General features: G+C 33.6%; 2 protein-coding genes across 2 annotated transcripts; one reads left to right on the top strand and one right to left on the bottom strand.

Moving 5' to 3' along the window:
- Positions 1 to 13,761: 13,761 nt before the first annotated feature.
- On the top strand, positions 13,762 to 15,277 carry LOC109176803 (protein DOG1-like 3). Its single transcript, XM_019326202.1, has one exon. It carries the CDS (start codon positions 13,943 to 13,945, stop codon positions 14,855 to 14,857), a length of 915 nt encoding a protein of 304 aa, XP_019181747.1. The 5' UTR covers positions 13,762 to 13,942; the 3' UTR covers positions 14,858 to 15,277.
- LOC109176802 (protein disulfide-isomerase-like) lies at positions 15,084 to 20,189 on the bottom strand. Its single transcript, XM_019326201.1, has 11 exons — positions 19,937 to 20,189; positions 18,981 to 19,011; positions 18,576 to 18,863; positions 18,283 to 18,468; positions 18,072 to 18,197; positions 17,614 to 17,748; positions 17,404 to 17,523; positions 17,087 to 17,204; positions 16,199 to 16,311; positions 15,773 to 15,995; positions 15,084 to 15,333 (listed from the first exon to the last, which is right to left on the bottom strand). Exons 1-10 carry the CDS (start codon positions 20,110 to 20,112, stop codon positions 15,777 to 15,779), a joined length of 1,512 nt encoding a protein of 503 aa, XP_019181746.1. The 5' UTR covers positions 20,113 to 20,189; the 3' UTR covers positions 15,084 to 15,333; positions 15,773 to 15,776.
- Between the last annotated feature and the right edge of the window lie 4,815 nt (positions 20,190 to 25,004).

Raw genomic sequence — 25,004 nt, 5'->3', positions numbered from 1 at the left:
ACAATTTGATTACGGATATATTACTATTCGTTAAGCAGCCGTGCACCATCATCTTCACAGTATTTTTGCTGCTTAACAGTATACGCACAAGACCCCTAAAGAATGACTCCTTTAATCCCTTAAAATGCTCATACGTATAAACACACAAGCCCAAACACTTTAGCACAGAGGTCTGTAAAAACTGCTTCGAAACTGAATTCAACAGGAAATTCACACAATTGATTACCCCTCTGTACCCTTCCCCGTCCCTTGCCCCCCCCCCCTCCCTAAACGCATAGTGGTGCTGTGCATACAGGTTCAACAACCCAAGTAAAAATATCAAACTGTAGGGGAAAAATGGCTAAATAACATTACACGAGCACCAAGTAAAAAAAAAGGGAATAATAAAGTAAAGAACAACAAACCAGTCCCCATTCGAGACCGACGAATTACTATTAAGGAAACTAAAAGCACGGCTGGGAGACGCGAAGAGTGCACAGCAGTTCCGCAAGAGGGCAGCGACGCATGCAATGCAAGCAGACTGCAGACGAAAAGCAAACGCCGGCCAGAAACGCGGTCGGTGAGAAATTTAAAGGCGCCAATCCCCCGTGTTTAAAGGAAACGAATAAATACGGAAATAAATGAATAACGTAACAAGATTACCATACTACCCACCCTGGAAATGCAGTGCATAAGAAACGGCTGAAAGCACAGCGAATAATATTGCTGTGCAACCAAAGAAGGCAAAAATGCATAGTAACTCATAACCGTGAGATCGTCTACAATCAATGGCCAGCAAGCAACCACACATTCACACCTAACAAATTATTCACACCTGATTAGAATTCTATATGTGTGTGTATATATATATATATATATATATATATATATATATATATATATATATATATATATATATATATATATATATTATAAATTAATGATATAGACATGTTATGTTGACTAATTTAATAATTATGTTGATGTTGCTTTGATTTGTAATTAAAATTACATGAATTTATAAACTAATGTGAATACAATAAATGCTTTCACACTTTGGAGGGAAAAAATTTTTCTTAATCATTTTGCTTTAATATATATAGAGATAGAGATAGAGATGTGACAATCATGCAGCAGTCAGCAACTCATGGAATATGCAAGAAATTTGGTTCCCTAAAGAGATAGAACAATTAAACAAGAAGGGCGACACACTCTATACACCAAATTTCAAGCATGCAATCCCAAGTTTGAATTCACCTCTTATTTTACAAGGGCCTACAGCCGAGCCACATTAGTGGGAACGGTGTGCACCTGTCAACCCTTTTCCATCCTTATGCGCCAAGACCCTTTATAATAAAAATAAGTGACAGTATGGCATGGACCGCTCTCCGCTATTTTGGTTTAAAGAGAGCACTCTATTTTTCTCATCCCCCTAGAATCTTTACCAGGCGACCCGACTTCACATGGAGTTCCATGTTTTTTCGTAGGTCAGTGCAATGGGTGCCCAATTTCTAGCGGGGTGGCTTTCCTCATCTCTCTCTTCTCATCTCCTAGGACACCGCCATTGGGGTAACCGACTTCACGTAGAGCTCTACGCTTTTTCGAAGATAGTGCAATGGAATAACCCAGGCCCTAGCGAGATGGCTCATCTCGTTTCTTATTCTCAAGAGGAATGGCCATGATTTTTGGTCTTTTGCCTTTTCCTCGACGTCATTTCCCTACTTCGATCACTCGTGTCTTTTTCTTGGGGTTAGGGACATTTTTCTCTCAATACTCACCAAAAAGGCTCACCTTTTACCTCATGCCATACGGGTATTTTTTTCAAATTTCTGATCTTGCTAACTTATCTTTCTAGGTTGGTAAGTGCACACTCCCACTTCGAGAGATCGTTTACTGAGGTCCAAGCAAAATAGGAGGTGAACTATCATACAAGCATGCAACAAAAATAACCCTATTTGGGTTCTATACAATCCCTTTGGTGTAAAGAGGTACATTTCTCAAATATTCCGCAAATTAAGCTGACTAAAGCATCATTAAACACATTTCCAAAATAATCTAAACAATTTCATTCCCTTTCTACGCAAATGCAACTTCTATCAAGCATCCTATGCTAGTAAAAAATTTCAACTTAAAGCACAATTGTGCATCCTTTCCACACTTTAAAACGAACATCGTCGTCGATGTTCACATGCAAACCAGGTGGAAATGCACTAGGCACATAACGAAGGTTGTCCCTTTCCACACTTTAGGAATTAGCATTGGGACTCAATGGATAACAAAGCATACTACATGCTAAAGCCTAACAAAGATTAACACACAAAGATGTCTTTCCACACTTTAAAAATGAAAACTGGGTTGAAGACAAAGGATTAGAGAGAACGCCCCCTTTTGTTAAGAGATTTCCTCAACTTGCGTTAAGAGTCTTCGCCCAAATCTTTCTATGAACAACACAGATAGGAAATGAAAGCGTTAGTGGCAAAGGCTTAAAACCAACAATTGCCACTAGTTAGCAACACGCACCACGCAGCATCAAACGTTTCACCGTGCATGTTCACGAACTGCTTCGTTTCAAGCAATCCGCCACACCAGTCGTGACTCATGCCAAGCCCGGCCCATACCAGCCGTAATTCATGCCAAACCCGACCCATACCAGCCGTGACTCATGACAAGCCCGACCCATACTAGCCGTGACTCATGACAAGCCCGACCCATACCAGGTCCGCGACCCCTCCTGGTATCCGCGCTGCCCAACACTACAGCGCCCCTCACCACTTTCTCATCTAGCATCTAGAAACATCCAACAAGTCCAAACAATGTTTGAACTTGTTCCTTGTAACTGCTAGAACATCACCTTCACTATAATAAGAGTCATCAGCATGTACAACGTCCATAGCTTCCTGATTCTTAAACTCCTTCCAATTAGCCTCTTCCAGATTAGCTGGTTTTTCTGCCTTCATGGTTTTCAGAAGGCCGTGTTGTAAATCCTTTACTCTAGACTGCCATAACCCAAAATTCCCTGTACCATCAAACTTTGATACCTCAAATTTTGTACTTGAACTGACCATCGCAACAGTGCTCTGATACCAATTTGATGAGATTAACGAGAACAAGAAAACAATAATAATGGCAGAAAGGTAAAGAAGACAAGATTTACGGGGTTCGATCATGTACCTACGTCTACATGAGTGAAACTATTCTTTTTTTATTTGTGATGGTAATGATGGTGACTACAACCCCTTAGGAATACAACCAATATATTTATAGGCATCTGATCACTATACAATGGGTCTACCCGTTTCACTCTTCTTAGTATGAGACAAACTCATATTTCTAATCCCTATATGAGAAAAACTCATATTCCTAATCCTTATATGAGACAAACTCAACACAAACCATGTAGCTTATGCCTTGGCTAAAGTTATGGGTTAATAGTCCGGGTCCAGGATTTGGCATGCCTCTCCCCTCTCGCAAATAATGCCGTGGAAACGTGTTCACCATGCTTGGTGAACACAGTCCCAAACGGCATCGATTTTACCGAAAAAAAATAAAAATTAGTTAATGTGTTGTTAACGGCGTTTTGCATTCTATGTTCAGATTATGAATTTACATTTATTAAATTATGAATTTTCTATTATGAGATTATGAATTTACAATTATGTAATTATGAATTTTCTGTACATTCATAGTCTCATAACAGAAAATTCATAATCTCATAACAGAAAATTCATAATTTCATAACAGAAAATTCATAATCTCATAAAAGAAAAACATTTATTAAATTATGAATTTTCTGTTATGAGATTATGAATTTACAATTATGTAATTATGAATTTTCTGTACATTCATAATCTCATAACAGAAAATTCATAATCTCATAACAGAAAATTCAAAATCTCATAAAAGAAAATTCATAATTTCATAAGTGCACATTCATAAATCCATGACTGCACATTCATAAGTTATGAGTGTTGAAGAAACTTACGCGAAAAAGGAAATGAAACTGTAAAATGTGAATATGAAGAAGAAAAGTCACGCTGTTAATTAAAAAAAATATATTAGTGAAAGATAACGATGCCCGTAGGCACCGTTACTGTTTGGGACCGTGTTCACCATGAATGGTGAACACAGTTCCATTGCATAACGATTGCTCCCCTCTCTTATTTGTACTCTATGATCTTTCTTCTTTTGAGGTTTTAATAATAGCATTTCTGATTTTCTAGAAAAGAAGTAATAATAATGATGATAGGTTTCAAAAATGATGATAATAAATGTAACTGAACGGTGATTAGGTAATGTTGTAGTATAAGGAAATATGGTGAGCCTCGTAGGGAATCGTCTCACATGAAATAAGTAATATATTTTTATAAAAATATAATACTTTTGTATTAGTCAATAAATATTACATTTTTGTTAAAAATTATTAAACTTTTGCTAATACTTTTATAAAATAAAATTAAAAAAAGGTAATATTTTTCAATGTAAATATAATACTTGTTGTCTCATATAAAAGTATTACATTCTTTATATATATATATATATATATATATATATATATATATATATATATATATATATATATATAGAGATTTTGGATCCGGTGAGGTCACATTAGGTATGTGAGATCGTGAGATCCGATCCTGATCGTCCTTTTTTAAATTTTAATGGTTGTGATTTATAGTATTTTTTTGGATAAGTAGTGTGCCGCGTATTATATTTGGGGGTATGAACGTAATTTGCCCTAGGCATTAATTGCTGACCGATTTTGAAGTTGATTCGCCGGTTATTGTTTCCTTACGCAAGTGTCTTATTACCATCATAGGCGCTTTCCTCGGTTGCATCGTATTAGAGTATCATCCGCACGCCATCTCCTTCGCTCTCTCTCGTCGCAGGTGATCTTCATACTCCATGGATTGCTCCTCCACCAGGCGGTCGTTGCGTCGACGTGGTTCCTCCTCCTGGGTTGTTCAAGGTACTGTCCTTGCAATTGTGTTTTTTTTTTATGGTGTTATGATGTTTTTGGTTTTTAGATTGTTTTGCCGGGGTTTTGGCGTGGTATTGGGGTGTTGTGTGTGTAGGGATGAGGGGGAGACAGAGTTATTTTTCCGGCGTTCTATGGTTGTAGTTGTGGGGGAGTCGGAGTTTTTTAGCGACGTATAGCGTCTGCATGTTCCGGCATACCAAGCGACTGTTGTGGCTGTGGTGTGGGGAGTTAGGGGGCGGTGGTGGTGTTGTTTGAATGGGGTTTGGAGCGGCGACGGGTGGTGTAGCGTTTCTGGGTTGCCGGAGTTCATATAGATCTTGATTTTTGTTAATTATCTACTTTTGCTTGAAATTTTTGGTTAATTTCCATTTTCAATTCTTTATAAATATATATAGCTAATTAATCTTATTAGGCTTGATTAATAGACTAGCTAAGTCGAGGCCGTACGGTTTTAATAAACAAGCCATGATCAAAATCTTAAGCCTGGTAGTTTCTCAGATTATGTACAACTTTAAACTGCAAGCCTAGGGAGAAAGGAAAATATGAGAGAACTAGAGAAGAGGTTAATCTATATTTTAGGATACTTTGGTAATTTTATGTCCATGTCCAAATAGAAGTATAATTCCAAGCCCAGATGATTTTGTTGTATTTGACGAGTCAGTGTTTTAGTTTTTAACGTGGGAGTAGCGAATATTAACACAGTATAGGGTATGATAATGGGGGGTGTGTGCGTGGTTTGTGCATGTGGTTGTTTGGGTTTGGTTTTAACGTGGTGTAGGAAAATCGTAACTCGAAAATGAGTTCTTAACGGTCTGTGCGTGAAGTTATCATGGTCTGTGCGTGTTGATTGTTTCGATAAATGCGCAGGTTTGTCTTTTGTTTTTTTGTTTTTTTTTTTTTTTTTTTTTGTTTTTTTTTTTTTTTTTTAAATTCTTCATGTTGCTATAATATTCGTTTCGATGTCTTTTTGCGATATTGGCTGTTGGTGAGTGTTTTTGTTTGGCATGTGCATGACAGAGTTATTGCGTGTGTAAGTGAGCACCCTCAGTGTTCCTACAAAATTTCTCTTTGTTTTTCACATTTGTGTTTGTGGTTTTGTGTACAACTCTTTTGTCTGTTTGTGCTTTAAGCTTTGCCATTTTTGTAGGGAATTGAACAATGATGACGACTTTGTAGCCCCACCCGGTGCAGCCTTGCATTCTGAGCACGTAGATCCGACAGCCCCCACCGTTTTCGTGCCTATTCTTGCTCAAGCAGGGACGGTTGAAGGTGATATTCAAGTTGGGTCCGATGGAGAGGAGTTAGATATCTTTTGATGTTAAACACGCACATACCATAATAACGTCACGCACAAACCAATTTACTACCAGTTTTGTTCTAACGCCCACACTTCATACACTAAATTATAGTGAGCCATTCTTCAAATTACAGTATACATTACATGAATACACACGTGACCATAATATTATTTTTGCTGAATACATGCATTTATTATTAAAAAAAAAAAAAACAAACAAACAACTGCCCTATCCTCACATTTGAAGAATGTATAGCAGGTATATGCACTCCCTCACGCATAGAACTTCTATGTTGTACAACATAAACAAACTAATTATACACATACATTCACTTCTTAAAAAAACCAGACAACCACTTCGCATTTACCCATACCCCTAATATTATTACTTTTCCTACTTTTATCAAACGCTAGTAATTACATTGTAAAGATCACATGCTACAATTTGCACACCCAAATACATGCTCTCACCCAATTACAAAGTATTATAATGTTTTCCAACCAATATAAACATATGATAACTGTCCACCTCCCATTTAACTATTCACTCAAGCTGAACCATTTACACGCACATACCACAATTTCATCGCGCACACACTACCAACTACCATAATCAGAAGACGTCTGGTTTTCCCAACCCACGTTATAAGCAATCCGAACCAACTACATGCACAAACCCATACATTTACACGCACACGCCTCGTATAAGTTATTTGAATGTTATAAACTAGCTCATTTCTCGAAACCGTCCTCACGCTCAGACCATAATAACTTCACGCACTAACCGCCAACTACATTTATCCAACGGCGTTATGAATTCCCCACACCACGAAAAAAACAAACCCAAACCAAAACATGCACACGCCCACACAATTACTTGCACATGCCGTCAAATTCATTAACAAATTAGAATGTCTGAAATCTGATTATCTCCCAAAATCATCACAATGCATAGACCACAGAAATTTGGAGAAATTAAGCACACACCTCACAAAAAAAAAAAAAATCATTAACTCATTGCTTATCTTCCAAACCATCAACCACGCACACACCGTAACAACTCCACGCACCCACCCCCAACTATCAAACCCTCTACTGTGTTAATATTTGCTGCCGAAGATGTCTACTTCACCGCGTTATTTATCGGACATATTCCTCTCCAATCACAATGATATATTATTTATTACCATTCATATTTAGTGTATTAGTATGCTAAATATTACATTATTATTCTCACCAAAAATAACTACAATATCACAAATACTCTTTTCTCCTTGTACTTAAATTCTGTCCTTAATTAATGTATATCACTTAATCAATCTCAACCATGAATTTTAAATGAGTTCACGGTGGTGATGAGTTCTCATGATCTCATTTTAAATAGAGACCTCATGGGAACCAAAGCCTATATATATATATATATATATATATATATATATATATATATATATAGTTTAGTGGTTTCACCACCTATGGTTCCTAACTTTCGTAATTACCATTCGTGGTCCTCTGAGTTGTGAAAACTGACTTGCTGCCATCCTTCTGTTAGTTTCTGTCGTCTAAGCCGTAAAAAACAGGGGTAAAAATGTCATTTGCCATATTGATCAGTGTACTGCCACAGCTAGTGTTACTCCGGCTAAGCTACGCAGAAAAAGGACATGAAGGGGGAGATGAGATAAGGCATGAGCAAGTTAAACTATCCAAAAGTGTGCTCCATTAGCTTCAAGAACTCACGAAAATCAATGTTCCCATCTTTGTTGTCATCATACGCCATGATCATCTTCCTGCAATCCTCCTGCGAAAGCTTTGAGAAACTCATTCACCCATTTTGCAGAGGATCCTCTCCACCTTGTTTTTGTCTATGAACCCATCGTCATTCTCATCAAACACACCAAAGCCATCGCCATTCGCATACTGTGGTGTAGCTATAGCAACAAGGAAATCACTTGCAGCATCCCCAGGCCATACCCATCCCATACGAATACATAAACGTGATTGTGTATATTACTAACTGAGTTATTGGGTTTGGTGGCCGATGATTTATACAGACAAGCTGAAGGAACCCTTGCAGGTTTTTGATACTCCTTCCCAAATAATCTGTAAACCTTTGCCTGAAAAAAAAAATCACAAAACAAGTAGGCCGGATTGAAACAAAAACCCAACAATTTCAAGCTTGATCTTGAAAATCCCAACAATCAATTTTGAAAGCCATATGTAGAAAGATGCGTGTGGAGCTTTTACCATGATGAAATCAAAGAGAAGGGGCAAAAGGTTGACAATTGGAACAAGGAAGAACGGTAACAGACATGCCAAGCAAGCCTATGTTTCGTGAAATTGAGAATCAGAGTTGAATCAATAAGTTGAATTTGGAGATGAGGGTTCACTGGAAACACCCACCACCACACCGGAAGCCACTGCTCAGCCTCGACCATCGTTAACCACCGCCGGATCTGCTCGCCTCGCGTCAACTGTTCGCCGGAAAGAAACAAAAGGTCGTTGTTCGTCGTTGCTGCTTCGCCGCTGACCCATCTTACCCGTTGGCTAAGAGCGAGAGAGAGAAAGAGAGATCAGCCGCCAAAAATAGAAGGTGTCGGCGTCGATCTGCTAGGTTGCCTTCGTGCCCTGCTCGCTGGGAAAAACGGAGGTCACCGGAGGAGATGAGAGCGTCGCTAAATCCGCTGCTTCCCGTCTTCTGCTCGCCGGCCGAGAAAGAAAAGGAGAAGGACGAAAAGTGGGTGAGAAGAGAAGAAGAGACAAGGATGGTGGTGTTGCTGGTCTTCTCTGTTGCCGCCATTCTGATGGCTCGCTGGGAAGGAAGGCCGTTGCCGACAGCTAGCTGCTCCTCTACGTGAGATAACAAAAAATACATAAAAAAGAATTATATATGACAAATGACATTTTTACCGTTTCTTTTGACGGCTTAGACGGCAGGAACTAACGGGAGGATAGCAACATGTCAATTTTCGCAACTCGAAGGACCACGGATGGTAATTACGGAAGTTAGGGACTATAGATGGTGAAACCACCAAACTCGAAGGACCTTGGCTGGTATTTACTATATATATATATATATATATATATATATATATATATATATATATATATATATATATAAGTATTATATTTTTACAAAAACAAAATATTGCATATTTGAGATCCGTCTCAAGTAAGGTAATATCAAAATAAAATGATGATTATAATGGAAGTGGTGGTAATGGTGTGGTTGGGTAAGCACGCAAGGATTAATGGTTGGGATAGTTGAGGGTCTGTTTGGAAACCCGAAAATGATTTCTGGAAATCATTTTACGGGTTTTGGGTGTTTGGCTAGGCTGGAAAATGAATGGTCAAAGGAAAATGAAGAGAAGTCAATGGAAATGAGCCCAAATTTCCGGAAAATGACTTCCCCTTTTTTTTTTAGGGAAGTCATTTTCCATCTTCTCCACACACTTGCTTCATTTCAGCTCCGCCTCCTCCTTCAGAGCAGCGAGAACTCCACCAACAATGTTTCCGGCGGAAACCAGACCACTGGTTTCCGCCAGAAACATTAAAAAAAAAATAAAAAATAAAAACGACAACGAGAGCAAGGGAAACCAGAGAGAAGTTCTCTCTGGTTTCTTCGGTCATCTTTTTTTTTTTTTTTAATTTTTAACTTTTTAATAAGTAATATTATTTGATTTAAAAAAATAAATATTATTATAATTTTTTTATTTAAAAAAAATAATTAATTATATAAAATGTTTAATTATACAATTCTATCTCATTTTCCAGAAAATGAACCAAACACACAAAGACTGTTTTCTGCCGTGCTGCTGAACACAAGAAAAAAAAATATTTTTCGGAAAATGACTCATTTTCCAGAAAATATTTTCCATAAGTTATTTTCCTGGTTTTTAAACGGACCCTAAAGTAGATATAGGTAGAAGCGAGTAAATATGAAGTGTAAGACTTCATAAGTAAACTTACTGGTGTTTTAAGTGAAATTATATATGTTTTTGTATTAAAAGTTTTGAAAAATATTAACAAAAAAAAAAAAAGTGTTCTAAATTGAAAAAATAGAGAATTCTTCACATTTTCATTTTACTCTTTTTAAATTTGAAAAGTAGTTGAGATTTGAGAATTTGCCAAATTTAGTCTTGTGTAACAAAATCAGCTATCCAACCGTCAAGTATGATGAAAAAGTTGTAATTTCTCTTAAATTGGCATATTGATGCCTAAATAAGATGTTTAAAATAATTTTACTTGATGTATAAGTATACTTGTATTTTTTTTTTTTTTAAGGAAGGGGATACCCTACATATACACCAATCGTTATGCCATGGAACCGTGTTCACCATGTTCCAACGGTGTTACTACACCGTTATCTTTTTTTTTTTTTTCTTAATTAATTGTGTGACTTTTCTTCTTCATTTTCACATTTTGCGGTTTCACTTTAATTTGAGGTGAGCAATGATTTCGGATATTCATAAATTATGAATTCATGCCTTGCACATTCACTTTGGAATCATGCCTACACATTCCTGTCCGAAATCACGGACATTCATAAATTATGAATCCATGCCTGCACATTCACTTTGGAACCATGCCTACACATTCACTTTGGAACCATGAGATTATGAATTTTCTGTTATAAGATTATGAATTTTCAGTTATGAGATTATGAATTTTCTGTTATGAAATTATGAATTTTCTGTTATGAGATTATGAATCTACATTACATTCATAATCTCATAACAGAAAATTCATAATCTCATAACAGAAAATTCATAATTTAATAAATATTTTACTTTTATGCGATTATGAATTTTCTGTTATCAGATTATGAATTTATATTACATTCATAATCTCATAACAGAAAATTCATAATTTGATCAAACGCGCGCCGTTAACTCCACATCTGCGAATTTTATTTTTTATTTTTTATTTTTTTTTTGCGTAAAAACGACGTCGTTTGGACTTGTGTTCACCATTCACGGTGAACACATTTCCAGGGCATAATTTGCGACATATACACACTAATTGTCAGGACTATGTAGTCTAATGGTACTCGGGTTGGACTTTCATTTGGAAGGTTATGAGTTCTCAAGCCTCAGTGGAGGCGTTATTGGTTCTTTGTGTTTCAGTAAAAAAAAAAAAAAAAGATGTTTAAAATAAGGGAAAATGACACATTTTCCCCCTATAAGTTATATACTTATAGCACTTTTTCTCCTTGAATTATTCAAGTGGCTGTTTTTCCCCCTAAAATGTTAAATAGACATATTTACCCTCAAAATAAATATTTCAATTCATTTATTTTTCTTCCCCAACCAATTATGATCACAATTTGGTTCAAATCAAACAGACACTATAGAAACCAAACCGAAATATTCTAATTACAATTTAGAATCGAAACCCGATATTTAGAGTTTATTAAAATCGCGAACCGGGACAGCCTGTTCGTATTCTGAACTGAAAAAAATAAAATGCATTTATTGTTGAATTTATACTTTTTTAAAATAAAAAATAAAATTTTAAAACAAAGACGGTTCAAAATCGCGAACCGGATCCGGAACCGTCGGTTCACGGTTCAGGATCCAGTTTTTTCGATTCATAATTTTAATAAACTGAATCTAAATATTGGGTTTTGGATCTGAATCATAATCACAAACTTTTAATTCGATTGCTATAGTGTCTGGTTCAATTCGAATCGAACCGTGGTATCCCTACGTATACGCAACAATTTGTTGGAGAATAAAAATAAATAAAATGTTTATTTTAAGGGTAGAAATGTCAATTTAATATATCAGGGGGAAAAACCGCAACTTTTAAAAAAAATTGAGGGGGCTAATGTGCTTACATGAATAATTCAGAGGGAAAAACTGCTATATATATATAACTTAGGGGAAAAAAGTGCAATTTTCCCTTAAAATAATCAAAATATATAAATTAAGGGTTAAAATTAAACGTCAAATTTTTTTTTTGTCACTTCATACTATATTTAAAGTCTAATTTTGAGGGCAAATTATATTGTGCACCATAGTGCATAATCGATTATGCACCGCACATCAAAACGACGTCATTTTGTTTAATGAAAGAAACGTCATCCGTTTCTCGCCGTTCCGCACCCTTCCGCAAAAAATAACTGTTATTGAGTTTTATTTTGTATACACTGTAGTTTCAGTTCAACACAAGTACAGTTTCATTTCGATATAACTACAGTTTCATTCGATATTTATAGACTCAAATATGTGAAAATGTTATTTAATTTAATTTTATATACACTATAGTTTTATTAAAACACAACTACATGATCATTTTGATATAATTACATTGTACAATATACACTCAAATATGTGAAATGTTATTAAGTTTCATTTTATATACACTGCAGTTTCATTTCACCACAACTACAGTATCATTTTGATATAACTGCAGTTTCATTTCACCACAACTACAATATCATTTTGATATAATTGCAGTTTCATTTAATAACATAAAAATAATACGTGAGGCAGTATCAATTTAAATATACTGTAGTGTCAGTTGGTAATTAACATACAAAAAATGCGCGCTCTGTTAACACTAACGGCGTCGTTTGACCACGGTGCATGTGCACAGCGGTCCACGATATAACGACCCAATTTTGAGTCTCATTTGAAGATTTTGACTACTTTAAACCAATTGTCAAAGATTTTGAAACTTCAATCCACACATAATGATGTGGATGAGACAGACATAAATCCTAATTAATTAATTGGTTGAGGAAATCTATAGTTAGACAAAAATAAAATTAAATTAAAATTAAAAACTGCAACATATGAAAATTACAATGTACTTTAGCCTAAATTTACATTTTGAGGGTGAGAATCAAATTTTAAAAAGTGAATAGTAGAGTGAGCTGTAATGGAACAAAGTATGTAGACATATACATGCAAACTTGCAATTTGGCATGATATATCCTCCTCTTAAATACACGCACAAGCAATATTGCAAAAGACGCTAAGTGCTAGTTGAACACCCAAAGTGTTTAAGCGGCTGAGTAATCTGAGAATATTATTTTCACTTTTTTCATTCTCAGAGCTAAGAATTGTTAGACTGTTATAATCCCTAAACTAGTCAACTACTTATATTAGATTATTAATTAAGTACATAACTGGAGAAATATATAAAAGAAGTAGTCGAGCAAGTCAAAAAAAAAAAAAAAAAAAAAAGCACTCGGTCGAGTTGAGCGCCAACTCATCTTAGTTAGGCGCCCAACTCGACGCCTAGGGTGCCTAGTTGGTCAACCGACTAAAAGCAACCTAAGACTGAAATTGTCTTGGCTTAAGGACGCCTAATGCCTAGACGGCCGCTTAGGCTGATTTTTATAACACTACGTAAAAACCACTAGGATTTCCTTCTTATTTTTTATCTAATGGAGGCTTGTTTATTTCCTTCGTCCTGAAGCATTTCCAGATTTTCAAAGAAAAAATAATAATAATAAACGAAGAGAATGCAAGTTGTGGGATGGGTGCGGACTTTAATTTAGATCCAATAGAGTTTTAGAAATAATTTACTCCAACTCCATGAACTAATGTTTTTAATTATTCTCTGCAACCCATCAATAAATCTCGATCCACGTGAAATTGCGAACCAATCCGGGCAAGTTGTTGTAATTCGGCAATACCAGATACGATACGCACACAGAACCAGAAATTGTTTATATTTCAATGTCATGTCGGCTAACGTACGATCTCTTATCTCCCAAACCCCCTTCATTCAGTATATATTTGGATGAAACCAAATGCTATTTTGTGCAATATGTATGTATCATGGCTGAGAGTGAGGGATTCCAAAAGTTCTTTGAGTTTTGGCTTGTTGAGCAAAAACGAGACCTCGAACAGCTTGTATCTGCCGTTAAGACTCACCGTCAAGACGGCAGAAGCAGTACTAATCAAGCTGGCGAGGACAACCACAACCACAATCACCTGCGTCCTCTCATTCAACGTGTGCTCAATCACTACGAGCATTATTACAAAGTTAAGTCCAGATACGAGAAGCGGGACATCATAGCAATGTTAACCCCCTCGTGGAGGAGCAAAATGGAGGACGCTTTCATGTGGATCGGGGGATGGAGGCCTTCTATGGCTTTCCATCTTCTCTACTCCAAGTCCGGCCTACAGCTCGAGCCAAGGCTCTCAGAGCTACTCAGTGGTCTCAGGACAGGTGACTTGGGAGACCTTTCCCCTGATCAACTCACCCTCGTAGACGAGTTGCAGAGGAAGACGATAAGGGAAGAGAATGAGCTGGTCGAGAAGCACGCCCAGGTGCAGGAGTCGGTGGCGGACGCTTCCATGGTCGAGTGGTCACACATGGTGACCGAGTTAACAAGGGCTGGTGACGAAACAATGGAGGAACATGGACTCCGGGATGAACAAGTTGCTTCCGCTCTGGCACCCAAGGAGAAAGCAATGGTAGACATCCTTCAGAAGGCTGATGATCTTCGACTCAGTACGCTCAAGGAAATGGTTAACATTCTAAACTTAATCCAGGCTGCACATTTCTTGATTGCTGCTGCCGAGCTGCACTTGAGATTTCACGAATGGGGTATGAAGAGGGACGCCGCGGCGCACCACCACGCTTGACCAGGTGATCGAGGTGGCCCCTTTTTGGAGCAAGATTCACCAGTCACCACGCAACAATGCTCCACAACTTAAGACAATACCAATGCTCATCATACTCAATAAAACTTACCACCCATTTTGATTCTACTAAATACAATTGCCACCCATCAAAATACAAGTGTATTGGTGCAATATAGAAGTGGTGTACTAATTATGTTTACTATATAGTGAGGTGCAACGACAATAATGGCAGAGAAAGGCACGCAATTTCTGCATCTAAGAAGGGATCAGAGTATATTGATTCTAGATTAAACGAGACTTACACGTTCACAGTTCACAGTTATGAGCTAACTAAAACACCCTCAGATCAAAAACTAAATAACATCTTATTCATAGGAATAGGAAAGTAAAAGCCACAACAGAAGAAAAAAAAAAAAAAAAGGCAGAATTGTCTGGTGACAAAACTTGAACTCGCTGTGCTATTCCGACTCCCTAACCTGCATAAGGGGTGAAAACAGAAAATATTAAGTGAAGTGTTCGTTGAAATAGCTGATAGTTTCACTTGCTTAGACATTATTATTACTACATTACAGAAGAGGAAGGGTTTCAGGATATGTTAAAATATTCCACTACAAAACTCCTCAAAATATAGAATCAAGCACAATTCAAACATTAACAGCAATGGGATACAGCCGCCATAGAGGCTTCTGGGTCTGGTCACTTGTGAATGAATCAATGCACATACATTCATTGATTCTTAAATCTTAATTAATAGAAAGGTCCATCTATATTGGGATAATTTCAGGAAAAAAAAAAAACCCTAGCAAGACATTCCTAGCATCAAAACTCTTTTAATTCAAAGTTGAAATTTTTAGTGCATCCATCACCCCATTTTACACTATGCAATATTAAATAAAAATGGAAATTGAACCTCACCTCCTTACAGCTCATCCTTGGCGGATTCTTCTTTCACTGAATCTGATTTAATGAAGTCTGACTGAAGAGGTTTATCCTTGTTCTTCTGGATAAAGTCAATAATGTCATCTTTTGTTCTGTCACCTTCATATGGTGTTATGTTACCCGTTGCAGATATGAAGTACACAGTTGGGTATCCTTGAACATCAAATTTTTTGCCAGGGATATCATTTGCAGTTCCATCCTAAAAATGTGGGTAGAGGTTAGGACTAAGCTTCAGATACAATAACAATCACGGGATGTAGTACAATTTTCACTGGTGGATTTATTTTGTCACTTTTGTTCAAGAAACTATGAATCATAAAGAATTGGTTAAGGATTTATGGACTTTGATCTCATAAAAGGAACATTCCTCAACTTTTTTTTATTATGGATCAAAGTTCTTACCAGTTTCGCTATCATGACATCAGGATCATTCTCAAACGACACTGCTACTTCATCCAAGATTGGAGCTAGCTTCTTGCAGTGGCCACACCAAGGTGCATAGATTTCCAGCAGAACTGTAAGAAAGAGAGGTTAAAATATATACTAGGTGTATTTGGTTCAAACATTGGAATCAGAATGATAATGGTAATGATAATTGGTTTAAGTCAAAAGAGCCTCTTTGTTTGGTAGCAAATAGGAATTTGAATCAAAATAAATAAATATATAATTAGTTAATTACAATAAAAATAAATAAATATATAGACATATATATTATACATACACATACATTTATGTGTATATATATTAAAGTTTCATATTTAATGCATGGAGTCATGGACAATGAACTTCTTTTTTCTTCCTATTTTTTCCCCATTGTTCAAAAGTAGAGGAAAAGGGTAATGGGTTTTATAATCACTTAAGGATTTGAATCCAACAGTAGGATAGCAAAAGTAGGCAAACAAACATGATAATGGGTATCAAATCCCATAGTAGTACATGTAATTATTCTTTTGCTAGGTGAAGCAAAAAATAAATCCAAAAAAGGCTGTCAAGAATGAGAAAAGGAAAACAATAAAGCTAATGGGCTAAGAAGTAAGCCTCAGTCCATATGAGTTCCCATGAGACAAAATAGCAAGCCAAGTATTTCAAGGACAAAATCATCTCCCTCTCCAAGAAAGAAATATAACTTCCCATGAGACAAAATTCTAACTGAACTAATATAATTTCTTTAATTTTTCAATGAATCAATTCTGAACTTGCAACTGAACTAAATATGAAATTAGCATCTGCATAAGCAACAAAAATTCAATTGATTAAATGTTTATAAAAAAGTAGGAATGAGAAACATACCATTCTTCCCTGACTTGAAAACCATGTTCTCAAGGCTATCAGAAACAACAACCTTCACTGGTTCATTATTAACTTCTGGGATAGGCTCCGATCTAATAAATGGCTCCACCTTCCCCTCCTGCACCCATATAGCAACAATATTGATATCTACTACTTCTAGCACTACAGGAGCAAGCTCATCAATTATATGAACATATATTCAGTGAAAAATTGTGACAATCCAAATCATAATATACAAGACAATATTAATTGCAACCTAAAGTCAGGGTAAGTGCACTGCTTATAACTTCCAGCAACAAGAAAACCAAGCACATTACCTTGTAGTCCTTAACCCAAGTTGCAAGTTGATCTGGTTCCACATTTGGTTTAATGAATTTTTGCTGATCCTTGTCCTGTATTACGATTACAGGTGCCTGATCTTCCTTCAGTCCAAAGTACTACAATCCAAATCAAAAACAACATTTTAACACATCAGCAGGGGTAACATCCTGTCTAGAAACACTCAGTAGGGAAAAATGGAAATGAACCTGAAGTGCACCACCACCGGTCTCGAGATCTCCCAACAGAAAGCTAACTCCCTTTCCCTTATAAAGCACAGCTACATCATTGTATTTGGATTTGAAAGCACTGAGCTCACTACTGAAGTTCACGAAAAGCATTGCCTACAGAGAAAAAATCCCAATTAAAAAGTAACTTTCTTCACAATGATATTTCAAGTTATACAAAAGAATTTCTCCAAGTGAAAGCAGCCAGAAGGACAAATGTAATTGTTCCCATTTCCCAAGACCAGATTCATGATTAGAAATTTAGAATCATCATAGAGCACCACAAAGTAGACCATTCTTTAATGAATTCCAAGTTCCTTGTGGAATTGTCATGGCCAGTTATCCTTGTCTAACACAAGGCAAGATTATGTATGCATTTTCAAACACAAATTCATAAAAGAAATACTTTCAAGGCAACAAATTCTGACAATTTTGAATACCTTATCATCGGGACTATCAAAAAACTTGTTAACATATGGATGATTCTCTGGGTTTTGGTCAAAAATAGTGATAATAGGAGTACTAGCTTCACCAATGAACTTCTCCATTGCATCAACTTGGAAGTCCTGCAAAAAATGAGAGTTGCTCTTTCAAAAGGAAAAGGAGATATGCCAACGAGAAAAAAATCAACCAAAAAGCAGGCAGTAATACCTGGAAATCAACAAAAAGCTCATCAAATGGTTTAAGAAGACGAAGAGTGGGCTTATCAACTGGCTCGCCACGAGGAAGGAGTTTGGCATCAAGTGTGTGACCAAAATCATAGTCAGAGCGTAACTTTTCAGCCAAACTTATGAAGTTTTCAAACTTCTCTCCAGAAAATTCTTGAAAAATACCAACCTAAAAAGCATAACACATGGATTCAACCAGTAATCAGTAAGCAGTTGAATAACTAAGAAAGAAGTTCATTCACTAAAATTATGTATGAAAGGAACACCAAAACTTACAACAAAAATTTTTTTCTCATCAATTATATTAGCAGCATCTTCCTTCGACTTGATTTCAAATGATGCAGGACCCACTTGCTTTTTCAAATAAGTAACTATACCATCAGCTTCACGAGGACCTTTATAATCTTGAACTATCTTTCCTCCATCACGTAAGATCTTAATGGTTGGGAAACCCTGGACCTCATATTGGCTTGCTAGATCTCTGTTTGAGTCCTCATTTGCATCAACTTTTGCTAGAGTGACTGGAGGATCATGACTACTCAACACAGATGCAGCTTTCTCAAACTACAAAGTAAATGAAATTAGTTTTAAAATAAAGTTTTTACAAATGAAAGATGAGCATGCTAATAAAAAGCAATGACCGAGTCCCTCTTAAAAATCTTGAGATGACATAATGATTACCTCTGGAGCAAGTTTCTTGCAGTGCCCACACCTGTTACAACAGTAGTCTAAATTAGATCTTTCAAGGAGTGGTAAATGAAAAAGAGATTGGCCATTATTTTTTCATGAAAATGTATCCCGAAATGCAAGCCAACAAATTCCAACAACCAAGGTACAGCATATGCACACAGCCCTAAAGTTGAGGTGCATCTTATAAAAGAAATATGTACAAATCCCATATCATATGAAATGAGCATGTATGTGCTCCGAGTTACAAAAATATATTACTGATAACTCCCTGTTCTGAATCTAGTAGACACATTCATGTTAACCATGGATTTATAAATAATTAATTAGAAAATATGTCATTTAGGATAACCCTTAAATAGCAGAAATGAATATAATTTCAAGAATCCATATTCATTAGCACCAATCCATTCCTGCAATGGCTTTGTTGCTTTGTCTCATAAAGCATTAATCCTCAAACACTACATCATATTGAAAAGCCAGGGATCTGTTTTGAAAGGAATGAATTTGAAACAAGTTTACTTTTAAAAAAGAAACCCGGATGCGTTGACCAAATCAGGATTGAGGGATCTCTCAGTCAGAAACATGTCAAGGAATGCACAAAAATCTAAACCATTTAACATTTGCAGAAAACAGCAATTTCATTTCCCAAATTAATTACTTAATTATTACACGCCAAAAATCAAACGGCCTGAAATTGCAGAGAAATCACCCAAATCAGCAATTGAACTGATCGAGATTAGAGAAAGTCAACTTTAGTAAAAATATATCAGCAGCAAAATCTTCGAATAATACTGTAAAAAAGAACTTCAAAATTTGCATAATAAACAAAATCTAATTTTTCAAACAACCAGCAGATATCAAAATGAACTATAACTAATAAAAATAAAATCTTTAGAAAAAATGCACAGCTTGGGCAATAGATATATGTAAGGCGTAGCTCTATATACCAAGGCGCATAGAACTCGACGACGATGAAATTGTTTTTGGACACAGTCTCGGAGAAGTTGGTGTGATCCAAAGTCAACACGTACTCCTTCTCCTCCCCCTCCGCTGACGCAACGGACACGGCGAGGAGAACCGACAGAATCGCCAAAATGCCACTGAAAACCTTCTTCCTCGCCATGGTGGAGCGGCCCAGATTTTTTTTTTCCTGTCTAAATAAGATAAGGAAACTTATATAGTGTATATAACAGAGAGATAAGAGTGGGTGAAGAACGCAATGCACGTTACTTATACGGCGTATTAAGAAGGTTAATCTCATTTTTCCAGCTTTAATTTCGAATTAATTTTATTTTTTTTAATTAATTTTTTTTATTATTCCTTATTTATATTTTTGAGTAACGAGCCATGGTTTACAGTATGCACTCAGGTACCAATAAAAAATAAGTCATACAAAAGTTATTTAATTTGGCTGAATAAATTTTTTTAGTACTATTAATTCTGTTACATATCTATACATATTTTCTCAATTTATTAAAGTAAAAAAAAAAAAATCAATACTTTAACTGAAATTTAAACTTGTGGTTTTCTATTTGAATGAACAAATTTAAAAATTAAACGTTATATTTTTTATTTTTTTTGAGTGAACAAATTTAAAAATTAAACGTTATATTTAATTATAATATTAATGTAATTTCATTTATTTACTTTAAATGCATAATTTAATTAATTAATACTCTATAATAATAAATAAGTAAAATAAAAAGTACAAATTTTGTGATATTACTCCCCAAAAAAAAAAAAAGAATTACTCGACAAAGTAAAACTGAATTATAATTACGGAGTTCGATGTCACCAAAATGATGTTAACCAAAAGGCAGATGGCCACGTGGAGATTTGGTTACGTGTCATGACTTAATTGGTGGTGGTTGTGTCACGAGAAGAAATGGCAGAACCCGTACACTTGTCTGAAATTATTTGTTTTTTCTTTTGAGAGATTGGCAAAAGTAACAATATTGTCAATATCTGATGTCTTTTTGTCAATTTTATTGTATCGTGAAAAAAATCAAATAGACGCTTAAATTTTATTTGAAAGTGTTCTTAGATTTTGAACTTTAAAAAGTATAATTAAACAATCAAATATGTTAAAATAAGTCAATACTTTACCGGTAAAATTATCACCTTTTCCACCAGAGAATATGGTCGGCGGTTGTCTTCTCTAATGGAGAAGACCACCTAATTTTATTTTATTTTTTAATTTTTAGGGTCGCCGGAATTATAATCGGAAATATCGTCAGAATCTTAATGACCAGTTATTCCATGTGGATAACCGGCTATTGGATTTAGATGTACCAAAATGACAAGTTTGAGTGTTTAATTGCACTTTTTATAGTTCTACGGTCTAATTGCATTTTCGAATAAAGTTCAATGGTTTATTTTACCATTTTCCCTGTTATATATTCTTTTGGTAATACTACCCGTGCGATGCACGGAATGAATTTGTTGTAATATATTAAAAATATTTGGATCGATATATAATTATTTAAATTAGAACATTAAATATTATATAGTGCAATTGAATGTATGGTTTGGATCGTTTATGTGTTTTTAGGTTATCATTGCTTGAATTTGAAATAACTAATGTGTAGATATACGCATGCGGTACTGTAACTTTGGAGATTTTACTTATCATTGTTCAGTATTTTTATAAATTAGGCAAATCAGATTCATTGTGTAGATTTTGTTATTATTGTTCCTTTTATATTTTCAGTCAATTAGTAATATCAGATTCATTTTTAGCCAATTATTCTTTTTTTTTTCAGTCAATTAAAATATTAGATGCAGTGATATTTTTACCTAATTTTCGTTCCAACTTTAATTGATGAAGTAGAATATTTTTATTAAAATATTTTCGTTCTATTTTTAATTTAACTTTACTATTGTTTAAAATATGCATTTACTATTGATGATGTAGAATATTATTATTGAAATATTTTCGTCCAATTTTTAATTTCCATTTCATTTTTAATTTAAATGCAATGATCTTATAATTCCTTTTTTCATTGTAGTTAATTATGGATCATTTTTTATTTGCAGTCAATTATTAATATTCATTTCCTTTTATATTTCCAGTCAATTAGTAATATCATATTCATTTTTAGTCAAAGTATTCTTTTTTATTTTCAGTCAATTAGTCCATTAGAATATCAGAATTTTTTGCTATCTTTATTTTTGTCTATAACACTGAATTTTCATTTCAAATTTTTTCAGTCAATTAGTCAATTAGAATATCAGATGCAGAGATATTTTTACCTAATTTGTGTTCCAATTTTAGTTAATGATGTAGAATGTTTTTATTGCAATATTTCCGTTCCATTTTTAGTTTACCTTTACTATTGTTTAAAATATGCATTTACTATTGATGGTGTAAAATATTATTATTGAAATATTTACTATCCATTTTTAATTTACCTTTACTTGATGATGTAAAATATTATTATTGAAATATTTTCGTTCCATTTTTAATTTCTGTTCTATTGTTTAAAATTGTGAAAGATTTATGATATAATTGTGATTTGATTTATTCTACTGTGTAATATTATTGTGAAAAATTAAAATGCAATGATCTAGCCATTTTCTTTTCCATTTTAGTCAATTATGGATCGTTTTTTTTTTTTTATTTCAATCAATTATTAATATTCATTTCATTTTCCAATTAATCTAATTTTCGATTATTTTTCTATTTTTAATATTCACTTAATTATTAATATTCATTTATTTTTTAAATTTACCTAATTTTTGTTCCGTTTTTAATTAATGATGATGTAGAGTATTATTGTGAAATATTTCTTTTTTTTTTTAATTTATCTTTACTATTTACTATTGTTTGGGCGGAAAATCAAGTAAATAGGATTATTTTTAATTGTAGTATAGATTTGTAATATGTATATGGATGCCAGTGAAATGAAACTATTATTCTTCTCCCTATCATTTTTGTCTTTACTCTCTATGTTTAATCTATATCTATCTATACATCTATATATATATATATATATATATATATATATATATAATTAAAACTAAAATCCCCTCCTATAGTATTTTCTCGCCCAAACTTATTTTACTGGTCAAAGTAATGACAATTTTTATTTGGTAAGAAAATGATGTATAGAAATTGGTAATACTGCATTGTAATATTTGGTAATATTTCATTGTCCTTAATTATGATTAGAATAAAAAACGTAAGAATATTAACAAATAAATTGGTAATATTAACGTAGCAGATCATGGTATAATTAATTATGGTTAATTTGATCGGTAATATTAACATAGAATAAAAATTTATTCTAAACCCAAAGTTCCCACGTAAACAGTCTATATATATATATATATATATATATATATATATATATATATATATAATTAAAAGTAAAATCCCCTCCTATAATACTTTCCCGCCCAAACTTATTTTGCTGATCAAAGTAATGGCAATTTTTATTTGGTAAGAAAATGATGTATAGAAATTGGTAATATTGCATTGTAATATTTGGTAATATTGTGTTGTCCTTAATTATGATTAGAATAAAAAATGTAAGAATATTAACAAATAAATCAATAATATTAACGTAGAAAATCATGGTATAATTAATTATGGTTAATTTGATCGGTAATATTATCGTATAATAATAATAATAATAATAATAATAATAATAATAATAATAATAATAATAATAATAATAATAACAACAACAATAACAACAACAACAATAATAATAATAATTTATATCTATATTCTATATATATAATTAAAAGTAAAATTCCCTCCTTTAGTATTTTCTCATCCAAACTGATTTTACTGGTCAAAGTATTGGTAATTTTTATTTGGTAAGACAAGGAAATTGGTAATATTGCATTGTAATATTTGGTAATATTGCATTGTAATATTTGGTAATATTGTGTTGTCCTTAATTATGATTAGAATAAAAAATGTAAGAATATTAACAAATTAATCGGTAATATTAACGTAGCAGATCATGGTATAATTAATTATGATTAATTTGATCAGTTATATTAACATAAAATAAAAGTTTATTCTAAACCAAAAGTTCATACGTAAACAATAGAAATAATAATAATAATAATAATAATAATAATAATAATAATAATAATAATAATAATAATCAATAATATTCTATATTATAATTAAAAACAAAATTCTATTTACTTGATTTCCCGCCCAAACAATAGTAAATAGTAAATGTAAATTAAAAAAAGAATGAAAATAAAAAAAATAAAAAAAATAAAAAGGAACAAAAATATTTCACAATAACATTCTACATCATCAATTAAAAATGAATGAAAATTAGGTAAATTAGAAAAATAAATGAATATTAATAATTGATTGAAAATTAAAAATGGAAAAAGGAACAGAAATTAGGTTAATTGAAAAAAATAAATATTAATAATAGACTGAAAATAAAGAATGATCCATAATTGACTAAAATGAAAAAAAGAAACGGTCAGATCATTGCATTTTAATTATCACAATAATATTACCCAGTAATATACATCAAATCACAATTATGTCATAAATCTTTCACAATTTTAAACAATGGAACGAAAATTAAAAATAGAACAAAAATATTTCAATAATAATATTCTACATCATCAAGTAAAGGTAAATTGAAAATGAAAAGGAAATATTTCAATAATAATACTCTATATCATCAATAGTAAAGGCATACTTTAAACAATAGTAAAGGTAAATTAAAAATGCAACGAAAATTAAAAATGAAACATAAATATTTCAATAATAATATGCTACATCATCAATTAAAAATGGAATGAAAATTGGGTAAAAATATCACTATATCTGATATTCTAATTGGCTAATTGACTGAAAATAAAAAAGAATAATTGGCTGAAAATGAATATGATATTACTAATTGATTGAAAATATAAAAGGAAATGAATATTAATAGTTGACTGCAACTAAAAAACTGATCCATAATTGATTAATATGAAAAAATAAATGGTTAGATCATTGCATTTTAATTAAAAATGAAACGGAAATTA

This window comes from Ipomoea nil, unplaced genomic scaffold (assembly GCF_001879475.1).
Source record: "Ipomoea nil cultivar Tokyo-kokei standard unplaced genomic scaffold, Asagao_1.1 scaffold0758, whole genome shotgun sequence".
In the NCBI taxonomy this organism is placed as follows: Eukaryota; Viridiplantae; Streptophyta; class Magnoliopsida; order Solanales; family Convolvulaceae; genus Ipomoea; species Ipomoea nil.
The sequence above is the reverse complement of the archived record's forward strand: the minus strand, read 5'-3'. Positions and strand labels throughout refer to the sequence as shown.